Genomic DNA, 22265 nt, shown 5'->3' on the forward strand with positions numbered 1-22265 from the left:
AAAATATCAACACCAGTGATGCCAGAAACAAGCAAAACATACATTAATAGATAAGTCAAAATCCAGTCAAGTAAAAAAAGAAAGAGGAGGACAAACCACATGTCGATCCTTGTGCATCAGAGGAGCCCAGACTTAGCAGCCTTGTGCAAAATGTAAAACGAGCATTGAGATGAAAGACAAAGAGAGAGAGAGAGAGAGAGTTAAAAAAAAAAGAAGGGAATTACCCATTCAATGCACCACCTGAGAGCACACAAAATGAAAAAGTCTTTTTATCGGTCAAGTCTTGGCCTTGCTTCAACAGCTTGTAGCTATCAACCATGGAGAGACCACGATTGAGGTTCCCTGCAGAAAAATGAAAAAACAGAACACACAAGTATTTGATGTGAGTTGATTAAGTTTGGATAAAATGTCTGAGAGAGGCTCCTCTCACCGCCGTGTACATTGTTGTCAAGCATCTGCAAAGAGATGCACCAAATCAGCAGAAACGAAATGATCAAAGATTCTGATTCAAATTAAAAAATGAAAGTGATTCGAGGGAATATACTCATTCAAGCCAATGGCAGGAGTCGTGAGTGAATTCAAATGAAGATCTTGAAGCAGGTCAGAACAATACTCGTTTCCCTGCAGTTAGTGATACAATAACCATATGAAGAAACACATATTACAAGAGAGGAACGCGAGACCACATTTGGGTATCAAAATGGTTTGTTAAGAATGTCACTTATGACTTACCTTTTCACACGTTTCTGATGATTGGTTTTCTGGCCAAAGTGCAATATAGCTCCAACAAAAAACATTATTTTCAAGCATACCAGGTCGGTAGAGCTCTGCATTTGAAGCTTATCTGAATTGCTGAGAAAGATCGTTGTCCCTGGTTACATAGATCAGATAACCAATCTATTATCATCAAACACGAGACAAGCCCCCTCAAAGTGTATACCCTGAAATAATGAAAACAAATGGTTGTATCAAGTCAACACACTTAGAACGGGAAGAATGAGGACTTGATATATTCAAAATGTAGGATCTCTAACCAAGTAATTATAACTATAAAGAAAGATCAGTTATCAGTACCTCATATGGATCAAGAAATGAGGTTTCTCAAAGCAATCCAGTCATACCTCTCATCTTGCATCTTGAAGAAAAAAGGCACAAAAATCTGAAGTAAATCAGCAATTACATAACATAGAGAAACATAAACTGGTAAGAAAAGTGTTTGAAACTGTGACCTGAGCTATAATGTCAAACAAAGCAGCAGACACAATCTCCCTGTATGGTTCTAGCTTCATACGCAAACCATTCACTTTCACAATGTTTCTTTCTTCTCTTCAAACCCTCACACACATTAATCTCGATGCTCTGCATCAAATTACTAAAGGGAAAGAGGATCGCAAACCTGAATAATAAAACCACATGTCCAGCCAGCCATGTGCATCAGAGGAGCTCAAACTTAAGCATACCACCCAAAAAAAAGTCATCGAATGATCATGTGAATGTGAATACATCTAAGAGAATCTAAAAAAACACAATAAGACACAGGAGAAATCATACGTAAACCATTCACTTCTACAATGTTTTTTCTTCTCTTCAAACCCTCCAATACATTAATCTCGGTGTCTCGATGGTCTGCATCAAAGAAACAGAGATATGTAATTTGACTTGAACATAAAAAGATCAAACAAGGATCATCAAACGCTAAAGATATGTGCACGTTGAAAGATACAGAGAAAAAAGGGGAAAGAGAAAGAGGAACGCAATACCTGAATGATTAAACCACATCAGAGGAGCTTAGGCTTTTTTTTTTGTAAAAAAAGACATTGAATGATCATATGAATGTGGAAACTGAACAAATCATACCTCACAATAGCAAATCTCATAAAGTCATTAGAAGATGTAGCAATTAGAAGACACGAACCAAGACGAGGAGATAAGATTCAAAGAGCAATCCCACAGTGCATGGACCACCACCACGATCTGCATCAGAGAGAGAAGATATATTTTGTTAGCTTTATATACAACAACCAAAAAAAAAGTAGTATTAAGAACTGTAGGAATTAAAAATGCAAAGATAAAACCTACCAAACAAAAGAGAAGACGCACGCTTGACAACGACACAATCAAACGAGCAAATCACTGATCAATCGTAATATAAAATCCTCCGGAAACCTAAAATCAACAAAAAAAAAAAAAAACAAAGGGAAAATTAATATGAGAGAGAGCAAAGTTGAGTCAAATAAATCAATCATTGAAGGCGTGTCTGATTTTAGACAGTGGTTGGGCGAGAATAAATCGCAATGGAGAAAGTCACCTGCATATAGCACAAACACAAGTAAGTGAGCATTTATTGAACTACAAGGCAACGCCAAAAGAAAACCCAATTCGCCAAAATAACATGAAAACCTGAAAAACTCATCAAAAAGAAAATTAGCAGTGGTAACTATGGTTGTAATATGGAAGAGATGAGTTTTAGAGCAAGGAACCTGTGAGAACGCTTGAAGACAATATAGCATGGATTAGTAATACGTGATGATTTGATCATGGTTTGCTTCCAAAAGACCTGCAAAAACGAAGACAGAAACATTAAGGAACAAAACAAAACAAGAAAAGAAGTAAAAAGACGTGGTGTTAAGAGGAAGAACAAAACCCTAGAAGACGTTAGCAGAGAAGAAGAAGCGTGTCCATCAAAGCCATTACTCTCATAGTCTCATCTATAAGAGAGAAGCATCCAAAACCTGAAACAACATAACAACAAGTTAATAGCATGTGTTAGAAACCAAACCCTAGAAAAGAAACAACAGAAAACAGAGACTGAGTGTTAGAAGAAGAAGAAGAAGAAGAAGTGTTAGGAGTAAGAACGAAACCCCTGAAGACGTTACAACACCATGGCCATACCCTGGAAAAATCTGCAAGACAAATGTTTATTTAAAGTTTCCTGGCAACATTCATAATGCAAAGCTTTTAGTCATTAACTATACAATGGTTTAAGTTATGGCCTGCCGTGATTAGCATGCAATACAAATTACAAACGGTCTATTTCTCTCAGCTTTCATTTCAGAACATGTAAGCTTTTCAAAAGGCTGAACTGAATTTGGTTTACCTTGCCATTGTTTAACGTTTTCCAGACATAATCTTTTAGCTGTTCCTTTGATATACTTTCTCCATATTCCTCGAAAACTCATTTGATCCACAGAAAAACTTTCTGTAGCAAGACCATGCAAAAACAAAAAATAAACAGACTAAGATTTCAAAATATTTAGCTGAACATCATAAATTTAGCAGTTTATAAGAGTCATTCTTCGAACTCTCACTTGTAGTTTCAAACAATAGAAGATTCATTTAGGAGATAATTAGAGGGGTTACCTGATTAGCCAAGCCATGGAGTGTCTCAGCAAAACCATTTAATCCAGCTGCAAATGAAAGATATGGATCCGAAAGTGCACTCCCAACCTTCATGTAAAAACATCATAAGCCAAAAACAGAACCATCAGACATGTCTATAAAAGAAACAGTTGGAGTAGAAACTAAGAGTGTTACACTATCATGTATCAAGACCAAAAAAAAAATGCACTTGATGGCAAGATCATGTAGCAATACATACCAGGTGACCAGCGTGAGCACTAACACTTCCACCTTCATGATCACTAAAACAACAACAGCAACAAAAAAAACCTTGATCATGCGGAGATGGTAAAAGAAAAGAAAATCATAAAACACATGTTGAAACAGAGAAACTAGAAAAAACCTATGGATGGTGACATAAAGCCTCATGATCTCTTTTATCCGAGGACTATCATATTTCCGCATGTGTGAATAATCCAAAGAATCATCTGACGGAATGATGCTACCATCCTTGTACATCCTGCAATGTAAATTCAAGAACAGTAACTATTCTAACAAGTCCCGAAGGACATAAAAATTTACCTCAAATAAACATATGAAGCTACAACAGGGACACGAGCAATCAAGTTTAGGCATCATCATAGGTTGGCTCCCAGAATCAAGGAGGAGAAACTCAGTTCTTATGATTGACTGCTACTACAAGGCAATCAAGAAATCAAATGGAAATACGTAAAGTACGTACTTTGACTTATGAACATCACCCTTCCCATATGCCTTCTGACACTCACTTTGAACCTGAAAAACAATTCAACAGAATAATATCATTAAGAGAATAAATAAACATGGACCAATCCCACCTGAAGGGCCATAACACCGCTAGCAAATAGAGTCATTGGATGAGCTGTGAAAGGCAGATAATCAATAGCTTTGTAAACATAATCTGCAATGTAAAGTTAGGCATAAGCAAGAGCTAAGTTACCATCAACGAGACTCCTCGAAGATAGATCTTCAAACCTGTTTCAAAAGAAAAAAACCCATCAATCAAAAAAAATACAAAGAAAAGGATTTAGAGTGATCACTTAAACAAATGAAAAAAAGGATGTTATACTACTGTTGCCTGTTGGGTCATAATGCAATATGCATCATCATCTTCAAACGTGCGAAGAAAATAAACCCTTATATAGATATCGTCAATCTAAAGAAGCAATCCCACACAAACATCTTAATAAATTGTTAGCAAAAAAAAAAGAGAAAACTTTATGAAGCAAATCCAACTCACTCTGTGACAAAGAAGACGTAATTGATTGATTAGGGGAAGACCATAACTGTCTTCTTGAAACCATCCACGTACGAGACTCGAAAACACCTGTTAAAACCCATCAAATCAGAAGAAAGAAAATACAAACTTTAAATCAGGACACAAAGAAAACAAAACTAAATACACTATTGTTGCCTGTTGGGTCATAATACATCATCGTCATCATCATCTATCTTCAAACCTGCGAAGAAAATAAACCCTTATATAGATATCGTCAATCTAGAGAAGCAACAACAAGACCAAAGTTTCAGTCTTTATCCCACTACTATTGCCTGTTGGGTCATAATACATCATCGTCATCACCATCTTCAAACCTGCGAAGAAAATAAAACCTTATATAGGTATCGTCAATCTAAAAAAGCAACAGCGAGACCAAAGTTTCAGTCTTTATCCCACACACACACATCTGGCATCTAATTAAATTGTTATATAAAAAAAAAGAGGAAACTTTATAAGCAAATCCGACTCACTCTGTGACAAGGAAGATGTAATTGATTGATTAGGGGAAGACCATCAATGTCTTCTTCAAACCATCTACGGACGAGACTCGAAAACACCTGTTGAAACCATCAAATCAGAAAAAGATACAAACTTTAAATCTGGACACAAATTTAAAAAAAAAAAAGTAAAATCAAATCGAAGAAGAAGAAAAAAAACCTCTGCTTTGTTCATATACGTCTCGCCCTTACTAACACGGCTCTCTCTATCTCTCTCTTCTCTGGTCTCGTCGCCCTTAAAACTCTATCTTTGCCTCTCTCTCTCTCTCTCTCTCACAAAATTACTTATCTCGACGAAGGAAGAGTGGATTCTCCCTTCTTTGATCTCGTCGCCGCCATTAGAGAACTCTCTTTCTCTCTCTCTTTCTCTATTTCTCTCTCTCTCTCGGAAAAAGAGCGTCTCTGAGTGTGGAAGCAGAAACGTCTTCAGATTATTTATTTAGAGAAGGATCCAAAGCCATTGGATGATGCATTTAGGATTTTACATCCAACGGTCGAAACTTATTAGCCGTTTTTTTTTTTCTGTCAACCTTATTAGCCGTTAATTAGGAGAAGGAAATTAATGATAGATTTGGGAATATCTATCATTAATGCACAATCCACACCGCTTTTTTTTTTTCAAGTTTTTTCCTTTTTATTTTATTTTTCAGTTAAATGTTAAAAACAAAAACAAAAGAAAACTGTTTTTTTCCTTCTAAAACCATACTTTGACAAATAAGTAAATTATGATTAATGGACATTGATCTGAGACACAAATTTTTTTTGTAAACAAGAAAAGTTTGCTTTAGATTGGATGTGAGTGAACATCTAAATAAAGGCCCCTAAATAAATTACAGAAACAAGAAAAAGGAAAAGGTTGGGTTGTGTTGACGACGTGGACAATCGACGTTGAGTAATTTATTATCTTCAATAAATCGGAGCTACAAACATATTTCGATCGAGCAGTCAAATCGTTGATGTACAACAGTTGCTTCATAAAAATAGCAAAGTTCAACATGAGAATAAAAGTCTTGTTAAAGTAAGAGATTTTACGGGAAAAGCTTCTCTTATTCCATTGACATAATATAGTATATATAGGGATACATCTTGGTGTACAAGTAATAGATTAAGGTTAATGGACCTCTAATGGGCATACATTAAATCATTCATAACAAGTCTCTATTAATTCAATTTTTATGCGAAAGCTTCCCAATAAATATAATAGACAGACAACAGCATCTCACAGCTTCCTCATGAGTAGAAAGAGCCTCTGGTCAAGTTCAAAGTGAGAAATGTGAGCCGGATCTCCCTGTAGCAACATCAGCAGCCTGCCGAACGAAACATATAGCTCTCTGGAAACATGCACATAATTTCAAGAAAGAAACCAAAACATGATGGTTAGCTGATCTGTAAGTTAAACTGGATCTATTTGGGAAAGGACTGATTAAAAACGTTCGTTTTATGTTGGTCAGATGTATATGGGATTCTTACGCTTTTGGAGTTTTGCCGTCACGCTCAGAGATCTTGTAAAGCTTCCCGTGCATAATGTATTCATACTTATCCGCAAGTGTTTTCTTTTCTCCCTGTAATAGAGCGAGATGGAAACTAAATCAGATGAACAAACATTCTTGGTTTTCAAAGATTCAAGACACTAAAGTCTTGCTCAAGTTTATTTATGGGTTTATGGGTTTATGGGTGGGCGAAAAGAGTGTTTATGGGTTTTTTTATGTTGGTCAGTTTATTTACATATATGATCCCTATAGTTTTGAATTTCTTTTAGATATTCCCTGTATATTTTGCGTCTTACGTAAGCTGCCTGTAGTTTTATTTATTATAATTGGGTCCTTTTAATAGAGATGAGCTGCTTTATAGTATAACGTCAACAACAACAAAAATCTACAATTTCGCCATATCTATAGGTCAATCTTGTTGTAGTTTCGGACAAATATCAAAAGTCAAATAACTGTAAAATCTAGACGGAATTTAAATAAGCTAGAGTGTATACTAATCTCAATACATGACTCTTTATTCATTACAAGAGAACTACAACATAGCATAATACAGAATTTCATTTTTTCAAGAGTCGCTTTGGGTGCAATTTAGTGTTTGTTAACTATAATGAGAAAACTTAATAATTGTAGATATATAACTATTTTACTGTGTAATTAAACAAAAGCCCGTATAGCTCAGTGGTAGAGCGTCAGTCTTGTAAACTGAAGGTCCGTAGTTCGATCCTGCGTGTGGGCACTTTTTAATCTATTGCTTTATTATGTATTGGCTCAATTTTGCTATAATTTGTTTTTTTTTTTTTAATTCATAACACATGGGATGATTAAAGTGAGTTTGAACATATATCATTTGACCGGGGTATTAATAAATTATTATTTATCTTTGAAAAATCTTCTTTTGTATAATTATACTCAAAAGACTTCACATAGTTGGGACAGTATCACATAGTGGCTCACCACTCCAAAGTTCAAAGGATTTGGTCTTTTGCCGGCTGTTTGGGTAAGTTAAGTTAAAAATATTTAGAACTATGATAAATTATAATAGTACCTTGGTTCGAAATTGATGTTTACTTGTTTAGGATCTTTGTTTGTTCGGCTATGAAAAACGTTTGTAAATTTAATTATTTTGACTATTTAATGATAAATATGAATTAACTAAAAATACAATTTTATGGAACCGATCAACTTTTTTTACAAGACTTCGATGGGTACCAATGCCACAAGTCTCCTTTAAAAGAAGCAACATTTCCTCTCAACCAACAATAAGACAAAGCTTTCTCTATCTCTCTCCTATTTTAGTCCGTATTTACATGTTATTACCTCGAGCTTTTGGCTAAGATTTTTCACCAATTCTCTTGAGTCTTGAACATTCTCCTTAGTTTCTGAAACTACCCTCATCGGGTCTCCAAGAGGCCAAGAAAGGACCTCTTTCTCGGCTTCTCGGAGTCTCATCATTCTCTTTTTTTTTATTCACATTTTCTTCCTCCACACGCAACCTCCGAAGAAAAACCCCTAAATTTTATTTTAAAAAACAAATGGATTCCACGGAGATAAAACGTGTGTTCCAAATGTTCGACAAGGACGGAGACGGATAGATCACTACAAAGGAGCTCAGCGAGTCATTAAAGAACCTCGGGATCATGATACCCGAAAGCGAGCTAACGCAGATTATCCAAAAGATCGATGTCAATGGTGACGGTTGTGTTGACATCGAAGAGTTTGGAGAGCTCTACAAGACGATAATGGTGGGAGACGAGGACGAGGTAGGAGAAGAAGATATGAAGGAAGCGTTCAACGTGTTCGACCGAAACGGAGACGGGTTTATCACGGTGGAAGAATTGAAAGCGGTTCTATCTTCCTTGGGACTCAAGCAAGGCAAGACCTTGGAGGAATGTAGGAAGATGATAATGCAAGTGGACGTTGACGGTGATGGTAGGGTTAATTACATGGAGTTTAGACAAATGATGAAAAAGGGTCGCTTTTTTAGCTCAGTGAGCTGATATTAACTTTTCATTTTTTCATTTTTTTTAACTTTCATTTGGTTTTAATTTTTGTTAATTTATTTGATCATTGCGGTCTGAAAGGAATCATAAACGAAATATATAACCATTTAGAACTTGCAAGAGAACCTTGTAAAAATATTGTAGATGCGTCTGTTTATAATGTGATGAGTGATGATGAAACCTTCTTCAACATTGATTTTGTTTATATTAAGAAAAAACGTAATATGATGTTTTATATGAGATTCTTAATTCGTAATAGGATTCTAGTCTGAACATTCACAGGGCATTCGTAAAGTTCTGAAACTAAAGCAATGTTGACATTACCATGTTTGTACACTTTCTTATTATCATATCGCCATCATGTTTTGTTTTCCTCGGGCAAAAACGTTAACAAAGTAAATTTTATTTTTATTTAATTTAAAGAGAGAGGAATACTCAGACAGCCAAGGGTTGTTTCTTCAAATTCTGGGTGAAGAGCCCAGATCTGAAACTCTAGTCCACGAAATATTCGTTTCATCACCATATCCCCCCTCTCTTTACAAAGAGATTTATTGAACTTACTTATTCACCATTACTTGGTCCATAATTTCATGTTTTGGTCAAAATTAAAATACTACATAGTAAATGATATAGATGAAAAAAGGCCTCAGTAAGAATCCATATAGCTTCATAGAAATTACAGTTTCTGCCAAGGGGTTCTCCCTGAAAACAGGGTCTCAGCTCCACTGCACCTCGTCAATTGGATTATATCCTCATCGGCAACCAATTTGAAATAAAACAAAGGTTTCAATCAATCAATCTACAGTCGTTTAAATTGGCTTTACAATTGCATAGAATTGTGTAATTTAGATCACTAAACATATTTTCAGACCAAAACAATCACCAAACAAACAAACAAAAACAAGATACAGAAAAACAAAAGCCTCAGTAAGAATCCATAAATCTTCATAGAAATTGCAGTTTCTGCCAAGGGGTTCTCCCTGAAAACAGGGTCTCAGCTCCACTGCACCTCGTTAAACAGATTATATCCTCATCGGCAACCAAATAAAAAACATAAAGAGCTCAGATTTTATATACAGCTTCTTCTATCAAGAATTTTCTGAAGCAGAACTGGCGTAAAGCTGTTAGATTTAATCATCAGTGCTCTCTCTCCTCAAAACCAAACAAACACAAATCAATACAAAAACTTTGATTTAGAGGCTCATATTAAGAAATTCAACCATTGTTTACCGTATATACTTCATAGACCAAAATCGCAGAAGCGCGGATAATTTTGTAATCATAGCCCCCAAAATAACAACTAATAAACGAATCAAAATTATATATATATATAGACATTGCTTTGACACAGTTAAGCCGGATTCAAAAAGACAAGACAGAACTGCAACACGAATGACATCAATCTAGCAGGAGCTTTGGGGCTTATGTCTTCATGTAATTATATTACTCAGAGTAGCCCGGGGGCTCCTGCGAAATCGTAATTATATTAATATCAATAAACCTAGATCTAAGTAAATAAAAAAACACTGAAGAACCCTAATTTATAAATCGATCGTCTTGAGTCTGATGTTGTGAATGATTTGATTAGGTTTCAACGCGGCTGTTGTTATATAGAGGTTTCGTTTTCAAAACCCTTAGCCCTAAAACGCCGTTTACGAAACGTCGAAAGTACCCCCCGCTAATTGACTTTCCTTTCCGTTGCTGTCGGTTTAATGTTAAAAGTATTTGGGCTTTGTATATAAGCCCATATTCAGATTTGAATAGCCCGAAAGGTTCGTTTAATTAAATGTCGGAACTATCCCCCGCTAATTTGATTGGTCTTATTCGTAATCGGTACAATGTAAACCGGGCTTGGTTATACAGTACGTATATAACTTTGAAACCCTAATTAATACCTCGAACGCTCTTTCGCCGGCGACGAAATTATGGCGACAACCACCGATCATGTCACTCTTGCATTCCTCGCTCCAAGGGTTTAACTCATTTTTCTCTTTTTTTTCCGATTTGGATTTTTTCCTTTGATTAAATGAATAATGATTAGATCAATGTTTGCAACATGTTACTAAATACTGTGTGTTTGTACTTTTGTGGTCACAAATTTTATAAAGCAGGGTTGATCAGAGAGTGCATATCTAAAGAGATACATGAAACAACCAAGAGTCGTCTGTTTCCCCAACTTTGGTTCATTCCCAAATTCAAGTTTGACAAGAATCTCCGGTTTGCAAAGAAAGATTGCCGTTCCTCTTCTATGTGATAATAATCTATTGACAATATTGAAGAACTTTGAATCATCATCATCATCATCATCATCATTATTCAACAATATATTTGTTCATGACGGGAGACTAACAAAGCATGTGAGTACTGTGAGACGACTGAGAGCATCTAAAGATGAAAACTCCATCCCAGCTGGAGCAGCAAACGAATTTCTAAAGAGGCTTTTTATGGTATATCGTGGCTTGATGTCCATCTTAAGTCACTTGTCGACTTCTACCAAAATTATGGGAATGATTCTGCTCGAAAGCGAATTCTCCCCATTGGTTCGACTCAATGAGCTGTCAAATATGCTTTATATGATGTTGTTGGGGTTTAGCTTCACATGGAGCCTTGTTCACAGTTTATTTTGCATAATAGCAGGAAGCTATCGTCTGGTTCGCTTAATCATTGCCAGTGCCACGTTCAATTGGCCGGGTTCGAGAACGTGGCTCCACTGCTTATTCATTCTTTTGAAAGAACTATTTGTTTTTTATTGTAAGCTAAAAATTTGCGAATTGTGGTTGTTCACTATTATTTATATCGATGACGTACTTCTTCGTGGTTTGAAAAAGTAAAATTTATAAGAGATTTCGGATTTTTTAAATATATATATATGTCCAATCTATTGATTATTCTTAATAATACACTATTTGGTTCAGGAAAAAAAAAATTTTTAAAAGAAAATTTCCTTAATTATTACCGATATCTTTAATGGGAAACAAATATTTTTTTTAAAAAGACAGAACATATCAAATAATATAATATGCCATCTTGTCAAAGTTTCTTGCACATGAAGATACGAAACCTATTGGCGAAATTATGCAGGGTTTGGCGGCGACCACTGACCGTGGCACTCTTACATATCTAGCTTCCAGGTTCTTTTTTTACTCTCTCTCTCTCTCTCTCTCTCTCTCTTTTTTAATCACCCTGCCTTTTCGTTTTCGTTTTCGTTGATTTTGATTTCATGCACGACTTATTCATATGATTCTTCGATCACTACGGATATATATTTCTATATGTTGATTCTCACCCTTTGAAGAAAAACTTTTAATCGTCTATTCAATAGGAATTCGAACTCAATTGTCGCATATTGGCTACCAAAACCATGTGGTTTCGATTTATTCCTAATACAAGGAATGAACTTAATTGACCTCGGGAACTCTATTTTACCTAGAATATATTTCCTCTTTGCTATTTGTATCATGTGATTCTCTGTTATATCCAGATTATTTTTGGTTTTCATTTTAAATTCTTGAAAATTTTGTAGAGTCCTCTTAAATAAATATATAGTGTTTCACATACACAGATTGATAGGTCGATGTATTTGTGTGGTCATAATATATAATTTCATAAAGCAGGGGTCAGAGCCCATATCTAAAGAAATACGTGAAACCTACAAGAGTTTATTTCTCCAACTTTGGTCCATTCCCCAAATTAATCTCAAGTCGTCCACAAAGACAGATTGTTCCTCTTTTAGGTATGCTATGTTATCATATTACTGATGAATCTTGATTTTAAAAACTTGTATAACTCTTCACCTTGAAAACTAATTAATTCCCCAAATCTACAGCAAATGCGCATGTGGACTTTGCATCATCATCCAACCAGCTCTTTGGTCATGGTTTGCCACCGTTGGCTGATCTTGGTACGAGAAGAAACCTGAGACCAAGAAAGCCTGTGGCTGTGAAAGCATATTATAAAGATGAGAACATTTCAAGATTCAGATTACCAAAATCCGAAGAGAGACCTGAATGGTTCTGGATGATCATGGCTTGTGTACCTTATTTGATATCCCTCAAAATGTCTGAAATAGGTTTCTACATGAAACCTTTCCTTCAGCAGCACGGCGGCGCCATTGGAGAAACGGTCATAAACTTGCTCCCAGGAGCAGCTCAAAACTTGCAACACAAGTTCTTCGTGGTGTATTGCGTCTTAGGGTTCGCGTGGGTGGTGAAGAACAGAAACTTGCCTCACTACTTTAGGTATCACATGATTATGGGAATTCTTGTGGAATCAGCAATGCAGATCATATGGCGCACGAGCGAGTTCTTCCCGTTGATCAACTTCAATGGACGGTTGGCCATACATTACCATATGGTGATGGGGTTTAGCTTCCTTTGTGTTCTTCTTGAGTGCTTACGATGCGCATTGGCTGGAACCTATGCTCAGATTCCAATCCTTAGCGATGCTGCTTACATCCACACGCGGTTGAATTTGGCAGATTGGCCCGAGCCTTTGAGATTTCTCAAGCATAAACCAAGACGTTCTACTACTTGATAGTAGATAACTATATTACTTCTAGACATTTTCACGTTTGGTTTTATTATTGTTTCATATAGTGACCCTCTCTAATTTTAAGCCTCTTCGTTAAAAACAGGCCTAGTTTTGAGATAAATGGGCTTTTATTGAAAGCCCAATAAGGTGGAGTATTTCACTTAAACCGACCTAAATAAAAAAATAGCCACCTTTGTCAGAATCAGGTGGCTTCATATTTCTTGCACGTAAAGTTTACTCTCTACTCCTCGCCAATTTTGTTTTTTCTGATTTTTGATTTTTTTTTTTTAAATATCGAAACCCTAAAGCTCCGAAGGTTCTCGCCGGAGAAAAAAAAAATATGCAGGGTTTTGCGGCTACTACCACCAACCGTGGCTCTCTCACCTTCCTCGCTCCCAGGTGGCTTAATTAATCAACTCATGATTTCGTTCGATCTCTCTGCGTTTTTTTTGGTTCTTCTCCCTTCTCCGATTTTGGAGTTCCTCATTCCTTTGATGAGTTGTATTGCATCGGTTGATTCTAATAGAGTATTCGATTTGCTATGATCTTTTACATGTTTAATTTTCGCTGTGCACTGTTTGAATCGTTAATTCCAATGAAAATTCGAAATTAGTTTGTCTACGATTTCGATTAGTTTTGCTGGTGGAGGAATTTGGGATTGGGGTTTAGAATGTTAAAGTTTGAATTTTTCTGTGTCTTTGTTTCTTGCATATGCCCTTCTTGGATGCCCTCACGTAGATTTGATGTTGTGCTTACCTTTTCGTGATCATCATGATGTCTTAATCAGGAACCATAGTCCAATTTTGAAGAATGTTGTGAATCCAAGGGTGATCTTCCCCAACGTCGATTCATCTGCAAAGTTAAGATTTTCAGCAAGCTCAGTTTCACAGAGATGTCCCCGAGAGATTGCTCCTCTTAAAGGTATTAATTTGGATTCAAGTTAAGTCTTTTTCATCATGTATGAATATGATGAGCTCCTCTTACAGAACCCACCAGACATGGTAACTTAACTTGTCATGTACCATGGCTTTGAGACTTGAGATCTAATTGCTGTGCTCTTTGTGATTCAACTGATCCCGAATGTTAATTTCCTGCAGCAACTGCATCTGTGGACTTTGGAGCAGGAGCAGCAACATCATCCAACCAGCTGTTTGCTCATGGCTTGCCATCATTAGCTCCTGGTTTGAGAAGACACAGGAGACCAATAGAGCCTGCAAGAGTGGCCAAAGATGATTTCTTTAAAATCAAACTGCCTAGAATTGCAGAGAGACCTGAATGGTGGTGGAGGACATTGGCTTGTGTTCCTTATTTGATATCCCTCCAAATATCTGATGTTGGGTTCTACCTCCAACCGTTTCTTGAAAAGTATGACACCATTGGAGACATGATATATTTCATCCCGGGAGCTATAAACAGATGGCCGACCTGGTTCTTCATGGTCTACTGCTACTTGGGTTATATGTGGGTGGTGAAGAACAAAGAGCTGCCTCATTACTTGAGGTTTCACATGATGATGGGTATGCTTCTTGAAACAGCTCTTCAGGTTATATGGTGCACGAGTAATTTCTTCCCGCTGATTCATTTCAAAGGAAAGTTTGGGATGTATTATTGGATGGTCGTCGGATTCACCTACATATGTCTGCTTCTTGAATGCATACGGTGCGCTCTTGCTGGTGTCTATGCTCAGATTCCTTTCATGACCGATGCTGCTTCCATTCACACACTCTTCAACTTGGGAGGTTTCCAGAGACCACTCAGGTGAGAAAGGTGAAAAGCTGGTCCATTTGGTGTTACATACTTGGAATAGAAACGAGTCTTATTCTTTTTCTCCATAAAAAGGTTTTTGTGTCTTACCGAGTCAGTCTTATGTGAAATCATTTAGCTTAGTGTCAGTGTCCATGTGTAAAACAGAACTCTCTTACGAGAGTAGCTTGAATCAATGATTTTACAGCAGAATAATCTTGTGGTCGGACTTGTCCGTGATTTTAATGTATGTCTAGTTTGGTTAATCTAGAAATCTTCTTAGTTAAAAGTTACAAGAAAGCTGGAATATGCAGATNTCATCATGTATGAATATGATGAGCTCCTCTTACAGAACCCACCAGACATGGTAACTTAACTTGTCATGTACCATGGCTTTGAGACTTGAGATCTAATTGCTGTGCTCTTTGTGATTCAACTGATCCCGAATGTTAATTTCCTGCAGCAACTGCATCTGTGGACTTTGGAGCAGGAGCAGCAACATCATCCAACCAGCTGTTTGCTCATGGCTTGCCATCATTAGCTCCTGGTTTGAGAAGACACAGGAGACCAATAGAGCCTGCAAGAGTGGCCAAAGATGATTTCTTTAAAATCAAACTGCCTAGAATTGCAGAGAGACCTGAATGGTGGTGGAGGACATTGGCTTGTGTTCCTTATTTGATATCCCTCCAAATATCTGATGTTGGGTTTTACCTCCAACCGTTTCTTGAAAAGTATGACACAATTGGAGACATGATATATTTCATCCCGGGAGCTATAAACAGATGGCCGACCTGGTTCTTTATGGTCTACTGCTACTTGGGTTATATGTGGGTGGTGAAGAACAAAGAGCTGCCTCATTACTTGAGGTTTCACATGATGATGGGTATGCTTCTTGAAACAGCTCTTCAGGTCATATGGTGCACGAGCAATTTCTTCCCGCTGATTCATTTCAAAGGAAAGTTTGGGATGTATTATTGGATGGTCGTCGGATTCACCTACATATGTCTGCTTCTTGAATGCATACGGTGCGCTCTTGCTGGTGTCTATGCTCAGATTCCTTTCATGACCGATGCTGCTTCCATTCACACCCTCTTCAACTTGGGAGGTTTTCAGAGACCACTCAGGTGAGAAAGGTGAAAAGCTGGTCCTTTTGGTGTTACATACTTGGAATAGGAACAAGTCTTATTCTTTTTCTCCATAGAAGGTTTTTGTGTCTTATCGAGTCAGTCTTATGTGAAATCATTTAGCTTAGTGTCAGTGTCCATGTGTAAAACAGAACTCTCTTACGAGAGTAGCTTGAATCAATGATTTTACAGCAGAATAATCTTGTGGTTGGACTTGTCCGTGATTTTAATGTATGTCTAGTTTGGTTAATCTAGAAATCTTCTTAGTTAAAAGTTACAAGAAAGCTGGAATATGCAGATGCAAATTCAGCTCTATCTTAATGAAATTACAGGTTTGGTTGGTTTGCAAATTTAAATACTTTTAACAGGCTTTTGTTCTTGTTTTGTTGATTTCTTCAATCCTAAGCCTATTAGACAAATTGGTACATCATAACTCATAAAAGCCTTAAGGTCCACCGGTTTAATTACATTGAAAATTTTGGGTTAAGTGGGCTCCATGTTTCCACAGAACTTTGATTGGTAATGGAGACCACGTCTCTGCAACATGGTACCAACCAAATCATAATGTCGTGATTACATTCCATATTCTTAACAAAGTCTTCCTTAGTCTTTAGACCCTCTTGACTGGTTCTAAAGCACACAGCTCATACAATGCCTATTTAGTATTTTTTCGCATTCGTTTTCAGACAGCTCTTAAAAGGTCTCTCTAGCTTAATGTCAACCATCTTAACCACCATAATGTTCCTCTGTCCATTTTCAAGAAATTAAAAAACCACTTTTTCTCTGATTTCTTGATCGTCGCCATGAACGATCTAATCTCAAGCTCATTCAAGAGATACACAGACTTGAACCATCAAGTCCAACTCGATGACATCGAATCTCAAAACGCGTCTCTCGATTCAGGAAACCTCGATGAGTTCTTCGGATATGTCGAGAGTGTTAAAGAAGACATGAAAGCTGTCGATGAGATTCACAAGCGTCTCCAAGACGCTAACGAAGAGTCCAAGACCGTACATGACTCCAAGGCTGTTAAAAAGCTTCGTGCTCGTATGGATTCGAGTGTTACAGAGGTCTTGAAACGTGTCAAGATGATAAAGTCAAAGCTTGTGGCTTTGGAGAAATCAAATGCCGCGCAGAGGAAAGTTTCTGGCTGTGGTCCTGGATCGTCTGCTGATCGGACCAGAACATCGGTCGTTAGTGGATTGGGGAAGAAGCTTAAAGACATGATGGATGATTTTCAGAGACTACGTACCAAAATGGCTTCTGAGTATAAAGAAACAGTCGAGAGACGGTAAGTTTTATATGATCTTACTTCTCTTTCTTTCATTTGGGTAGTACTCTGAATAAACAAAGATCAAATCCTTAATGATTGAACAAAGATCAAATCTTTCGAACTAGGAGATGGTAAATTTTTGTGTGTTTCGGTTGAATCTTTTAAGGTACTTCACTGTAACGGGGCAAAAAGCAGATGAAGAGACGGTCGAGAAGCTAATATCAAGCGGAGAGAGCGAACGGTTTCTCCAAAAAGCAATACAAGAGCAAGGTCGTGGACAGATCATGGACACATTATCAGAGATTCAAGAACGACACGACACGGTTAAGGAGATAGAACGGAGCCTGTTAGAGCTGCACCAAGTGTTCCTCGACATGGCTGCTCTTGTGGAAGCTCAAGGGAATATGCTCAATGACATCGAATCAAATGTCTCAAAGGCGAGCTCTTTCGTCATGAGAGGGACTGATCAATTGCAAGGAGCTAAAGTACTTCAGAAGAACTCGAGGAAGTGGACTTGTATTGCCATTATCCTCGCTATCGTACTTGTTATTCTGATTCTTTTCCCTATCCTCTTTACAACTGTACTTAAACCTTGATTTCAAAAGGAAACATATTGTTTTCTTCAAACTCTTTTTTGTTAGAGCCCTTTCAATTCCTTGTATTGAATCCAGTGCTGAAGCAAGAGTTCAATTTTGAAGCTCTATCAATATATTCTTGCTATTGTAATTGCTTTATATCGAAAAAAAATTTGGCGACCTGGATCGTTTTGTATGACCTATGAGTAGAACTAAAACACAATGAATGTACAATTTTGTTTAGCTTGATACATTACCTCTCTCATGTACATTGTTTTCTTCTGAACTCATCAGATAAAAGTGTATGAACAAGCTCCTTTAATCTCTCAGCACCAGGGCCTGGTTTCAAAACCGTGTCATCACCCCGAACAGAGCAAGGATCAGCGCCGTTATCCGAGCTACCAATGCACCAAGCTCCTGATGAAAACCGGTGAGTGCGGCCTAAGAGCTCTCTATCGATCTTGTCTAATACAGGATCGTTCTTGTGGAACTTTCGAGCAAAAGAGGCATTGCTTTTGACCATGTTGTCGAAATCCTTCATTGATAGAGAATTCGGGTGTTGCTTTGGAGGATAGTCCCAAGCAATGTAGTGCAGGTCATGCCCTATCGCTGTGCTCTTGAACTCTTCGGTGTTGCATATGAGTGTGTGGAAATATCCTTCTGGTGAGGATACAAAGTTGGCGTAGTACATTAAGATTGTCCTTGGGAAATTATCCCATCCCAAGATTGAGTATTCAAGAAAGGACCGGCTCAGAACTACCCACGCTGAGCCTGCAAGATTAAAGACAAGACACATAAATAAATAAACCATCTCTCTCATTCATCCATAAGACCTGTTTATGTAATGTAGAGTAGCTAACCTGTGAACAGCTTGAAAGATGTAGGAATTGAACGGTGTTGAGTAGTCCAAGCAATTTCAGTTTTCTTCGATAGGTATAAGCCAGGATCAACAATGATTGATTTGGCCCTCTGGTTCCTACAAAAAAAACCATGAGAAGCAAATCTTACGTCTCTGTATCAGTGATCTTTATTTAGTAAGTTACTATATCAGTTTCTACTTACAGTTTCCACCCGGTAAGCTTCATATGTTCAATGAAATTGACACTCCGAGACAAATTTGAGAAGACATACAACAAATCTGCAAGAAAAAAACACCAATACTAATATATCAAAGACCAAAACAGCAAAATCACTAATTCAGGAGGATAAAGGCATTTGAGTTAACTAACTAACCATCTTGTGTAACCAGAGGATAATCCGAGGCACTAAGGTTGATGAACCAATCCCAATCCAAGCTATCTTTAAGCAAAATCGCCACAGCCTGAAGCGTACAAGCAATCATCGTAGGGCCTTTATAAGTAACAAGATTAGACTGAGACATAACACGAACGTTCTCCACTTCACGAAAAGTCACATCACTCTTCACAGACATTGCAAGCTCAAGCCTTTCCTTAGGCGGAGCTTCAAGATCCAAATGCAGAACATACTGATTTCTCGGATGATACACAGCTTGTAAAGTCCTCATCATCCTATGACTATCACCTTTCGTACCCGAGATCAGATAAGCTAACCTAGGAACCTCTGAAGAATTCGAATCATCATCCCTCGTCGGATTCAAAGACTTTCTAAAATGTGATTCTACAAAGTAATCATTTGATTCTTCAGAGACGTTATCAAAAGACAATGACGGCTCCTCTTCCAGAAAAGAACTGTCGAACTGACCATAAAGAACAGACATTAAGAGAGTAACCGACAAAACCAAGCTTGCTAGAAACGGGAACATCCATTTCCTATCTCTGAATACCCTAAACCCTGAATGTAAACTAAAGTGTCTCTTCACCCTTGTTAATGGGTCTCTGATCCAAATCAGCTTCCTATACACTTTCTTCATTCCCCCTCCAGAAGTCTAACTTGATTCAGACAAAGGAGAATCAAATCCAAAGTCTTAATCTTTAGTACAAATAAAGACACTAAAGAGTTGATAGAAATTACCAGAATTTTCGGAAACCGGACCCAATAGAGATATTGCAGCAAAGTTTCAGAATTTGGGCAACTCACAACGAAAGTGACAAAACCAGAATAGCTAATTAATAGAAGACGAAAGTTGATAAGAACACCAACAACCAATGCACCAACCGAATAAAAAGAAAAGCTTTTTTACTACTACTGTTTATTGCTTTTGGCATGGCAGCGATAAAAAAGCTTGTTTAGTCTTAAGCTGAGGTCAGATCTAATGACTTTAAAACCGGAGTTTCAAGAACAGAACAATCAACTATGCTTAAAGTTTAAGTCTTTGTGGATCCTTTTAATAAAAAACATAACAAGACAAAGTCCTTTGGACTAAGACAGATGATGCTGCAGATCAAATTAGAGAGTTGTAAGGTTTTTTTTTGCAGACAAAAGACAGAAAAGGAGAAAGATTTCAATTTCTTCGAAAAAAGAAATTGATTAATGGTTAGATTCGGAACTGTCGGAAGAGAGAAAATGAGAAACCGAAGCGTTGGTAACAGAGACGAAGAATCAAAAAAGTGATTAATTTTAAAATTCAGTGTTTTCCGTAGAGAGATGAATGATGGAGTAGCTTATTTTGTTGGCAATATCAATCTGATTATTCTATTAATTATCATGTCTTTTTTTTTTATCGCTTTTAATTATGGGATTAGCTTAATCTTGAATCTTTAATGTAATTAATCAGAAAGCGCGTGACCGTACACTCGCTTGAAACTATCGCCGTGTTTAGTAGCTGGACCGGTGGAATTGTTTGACGATAGCACAAGCGCACGACCGCACACGAGAGTGGACAAAGTTAAAAGAGAATCTTGAACAAGTACTGAATCTTTTTCACTTTAAAAGTCTTCAAAACTGAATATATTTGCTAAGTATAAAAATTCTTCAAAACGTTTATAGAAACTTTGAATAAAAAGTCATATACCAAAGTTGGAACTGTGGAACTTGGAAATCATGTTAATCTTGACCTTGGTCAGAAGACAGTCCAGCATTAAACCCCTGAGATATGTTTTGCCTATAAGACTGAAAGTTACATCATTTGTTCGTTGATTGAGCTAAGGCCATGGTGTTTCTGCCTATTGCATTGGGAGAAGCGGGGTGAATCAATTTATGGGGAGGCTCAAGTGTTGTTGCTGGTTGAACTAGCTCGGATTTACAGCAAACGTTCATGGCTGACTTGGTCTTATTGACAACATCTGAACACTCATGAATTGTTGCTGCCGGTAGTACATCATTGAAGCTAGACTTGGGGGTATACAGGGAAATAATTGCCGATTTGAATCTTCTGATTGGTTTCAGGTTTCATGGACTTACTGCAATTCACCTAAATAACAAGGCTAAACCACAATCTTAAGACTCATTAGAGGATAGTAGATATCTTTATAACTGTATTACAATAACTAAATATAATCATTGGAGACTGAAACAGAGTCAAGCTCCTAGTTTACTTAAATAACAGAGTAAACCACAGTTGAGACAAGTAGCCTCACGTCATCTTTTTCAAGTAGAACATCATCTTTGATGATTCAAAGACCTTATGTAATGTGATTCTACAAAAGTAATCATTTGATTCTTCTTACCTTAAAGCTGTAACATTTATCTAAGGACAACTGATCGACACTACATAAGAAGAAGTGAACATCAATTGTCTCTGAAACTTGTTTCTGCACCCTCCCTCTTGTGTCTTTGATCCAAACCAGCTTTCTATGCATTTTCCACATTCTCTAAAACCCTATTACCATTGTATCAGATAAGTGCAAAAAAATTTCAGAAAGAAGATTCAAATTTGTCTTTATAACACCTAACCGACATTATAGTTGCTAAGAGATTGGCCAAAACCAATTTGAGGGTTGACAGAATTTCGAAAACTCAAGAGTCTCCAAACCTGAAAAGGTGAGACCAAATAGAGTTTTTTGCTGCAAGCCTGTAGGATAAACTAGAAGTGTAGGATAAACTAGAAGAGCATAAGAGTTTTAAAAGGGAACCACACACATTAGACAACGAACGAACATCAAAGCCTGCAACAACAGAGGTTTGATCATCAGAAATTAGAGGAAAAAAAAAATTTGGACCATTTCTCGATTTGTGCGTGTCATCCTTGCGCAGGGGCCATGCTAATCTTCTCTGTATCGTTCCAATTTTATCGGATGCAATCATATACTCGTCTCTAACCTTATTTAAGCACAGCTCTCTCTCTTCACCTAAGAGACAATTTTCTATCTCTGCACCTGAGTGAATCTAATCCCTTCATTGTTTTGAAAATTTGGTTTATGGATATGGAGAAGACTCAGGATTCTACTGAATTGCAAAGACGCATTGAATGAGAAGTTCAGTTCTCAGTCACAACAACAACAACGGGAAACTCAAGC

At 37.2% G+C, this 22265-nt stretch overlaps 5 protein-coding genes, 1 non-coding gene and 1 pseudogene across 7 annotated transcripts; 6 read left to right on the plus strand and 1 right to left on the minus strand.

The window, feature by feature from the left end:
- On the plus strand, positions 7309-7380 carry TRNAT-UGU. Its single transcript has one exon. It is a non-coding gene; the product is annotated as a tRNA-Thr (tRNA).
- On the plus strand, positions 7974-8824 carry LOC104715193 (annotated as a pseudogene).
- LOC104747334 (protein TIC 20-IV, chloroplastic-like) lies at positions 11720-13177 on the plus strand. Its single transcript, XM_010468958.1, has 3 exons — positions 11720-11775; positions 12259-12377; positions 12471-13177. Exons 1-3 carry the CDS (start codon positions 11720-11722, stop codon positions 13175-13177), a joined length of 882 nt encoding a protein of 293 aa, XP_010467260.1.
- On the plus strand, positions 13384-15183 carry LOC104715196 (protein TIC 20-IV, chloroplastic). Its single transcript, XM_010432631.2, has 3 exons — positions 13384-13573; positions 13962-14095; positions 14272-15183. The coding sequence occupies exons 1-3, from the start codon at positions 13515-13517 to the stop codon at positions 14934-14936; spliced, it is 858 nt and encodes a 285-aa protein (XP_010430933.1). The 5' UTR covers positions 13384-13514; the 3' UTR covers positions 14937-15183.
- Positions 15371-16291, plus strand: LOC104747341 (protein TIC 20-IV, chloroplastic-like; the record flags this gene model as incomplete). Its single annotated transcript, XM_010468970.2, has 1 exon — positions 15371-16291. A coding segment is annotated over one exon (675 nt), but the record flags the coding sequence as incomplete, so codon positions are not given.
- LOC104715213 (syntaxin-123-like) lies at positions 16567-18090 on the plus strand. The gene is made up of 2 exons (XM_010432644.2): positions 16567-17332; positions 17481-18090. The coding sequence occupies exons 1-2, from the start codon at positions 16845-16847 to the stop codon at positions 17908-17910; spliced, it is 918 nt and encodes a 305-aa protein (XP_010430946.1). The 5' UTR covers positions 16567-16844; the 3' UTR covers positions 17911-18090.
- LOC104715206 (beta-glucuronosyltransferase GlcAT14B-like) lies at positions 18033-20533 on the minus strand. 2 transcript variants are annotated; one of them, XM_010432641.2, is made up of 5 exons: positions 19882-20533; positions 19123-19795; positions 18952-19027; positions 18750-18865; positions 18152-18660 (listed from the first exon to the last, which is right to left on the minus strand). In XM_010432641.2, exons 2-5 carry the CDS (start codon positions 19778-19780, stop codon positions 18152-18154), a joined length of 1359 nt encoding a protein of 452 aa, XP_010430943.1. In that variant the 5' UTR covers positions 19781-19795; positions 19882-20533. The 2 variants fall into 2 exon arrangements, with proteins under 2 accessions (XP_010430941.1, XP_010430943.1); XM_010432639.2 differs by lacking the exon at positions 19882-20533 and having other exon boundaries at positions 18033-18660; positions 19123-19780.

Source organism: Camelina sativa, chromosome 2 (genome assembly GCF_000633955.1).
Source record: "Camelina sativa cultivar DH55 chromosome 2, Cs, whole genome shotgun sequence".
NCBI lineage: Eukaryota > Viridiplantae > Streptophyta > Magnoliopsida > Brassicales > Brassicaceae > Camelina > Camelina sativa.

What these genes read in the sequence shown, in the direction of transcription:
- LOC104747334 (XM_010468958.1), top strand. Translation starts at nt 11,720, where the DNA reads ATGCAGGGTTTGGCGGCGACCACTGACCGTGGCACTCTTACATATCTA. An exon ending in CTTACATATCTAGCTTCCAG is followed by an intron (nt 11,776 to 12,258) that starts GTTCTTTTTTTA and finishes TTCATAAAGCAG; the next exon opens with GGGTCAGAGCCCATATCTAA. An exon ending in ACAGATTGTTCCTCTTTTAG is followed by an intron (nt 12,378 to 12,470) that starts GTATGCTATGTT and finishes CCAAATCTACAG; the next exon opens with CAAATGCGCATGTGGACTTT.
- LOC104715196 (XM_010432631.2), top strand. Translation starts at nt 13,515, where the DNA reads ATGCAGGGTTTTGCGGCTACTACCACCAACCGTGGCTCTCTCACCTTC. An exon ending in CTCACCTTCCTCGCTCCCAG is followed by an intron (nt 13,574 to 13,961) that starts GTGGCTTAATTA and finishes TGTCTTAATCAG; the next exon opens with GAACCATAGTCCAATTTTGA. An exon ending in AGAGATTGCTCCTCTTAAAG is followed by an intron (nt 14,096 to 14,271) that starts GTATTAATTTGG and finishes AATTTCCTGCAG; the next exon opens with CAACTGCATCTGTGGACTTT.
- LOC104715213 (XM_010432644.2), top strand. Translation starts at nt 16,845, where the DNA reads ATGAACGATCTAATCTCAAGCTCATTCAAGAGATACACAGACTTGAAC. An exon ending in AAAGAAACAGTCGAGAGACG is followed by an intron (nt 17,333 to 17,480) that starts GTAAGTTTTATA and finishes GAATCTTTTAAG; the next exon opens with GTACTTCACTGTAACGGGGC.
- LOC104715206 (XM_010432639.2), bottom strand. Translation starts at nt 19,780, where the DNA reads ATGAAGAAAGTGTATAGGAAGCTGATTTGGATCAGAGACCCATTAACA. An exon ending in TCCTCTGGTTACACAAGATG is followed by an intron (nt 19,028 to 19,122) that starts GTTAGTTAGTTA and finishes TTTTTCTTGCAG; the next exon opens with ATTTGTTGTATGTCTTCTCA. An exon ending in ATCTTTCAAGCTGTTCACAG is followed by an intron (nt 18,661 to 18,749) that starts GTTAGCTACTCT and finishes TTAATCTTGCAG; the next exon opens with GCTCAGCGTGGGTAGTTCTG.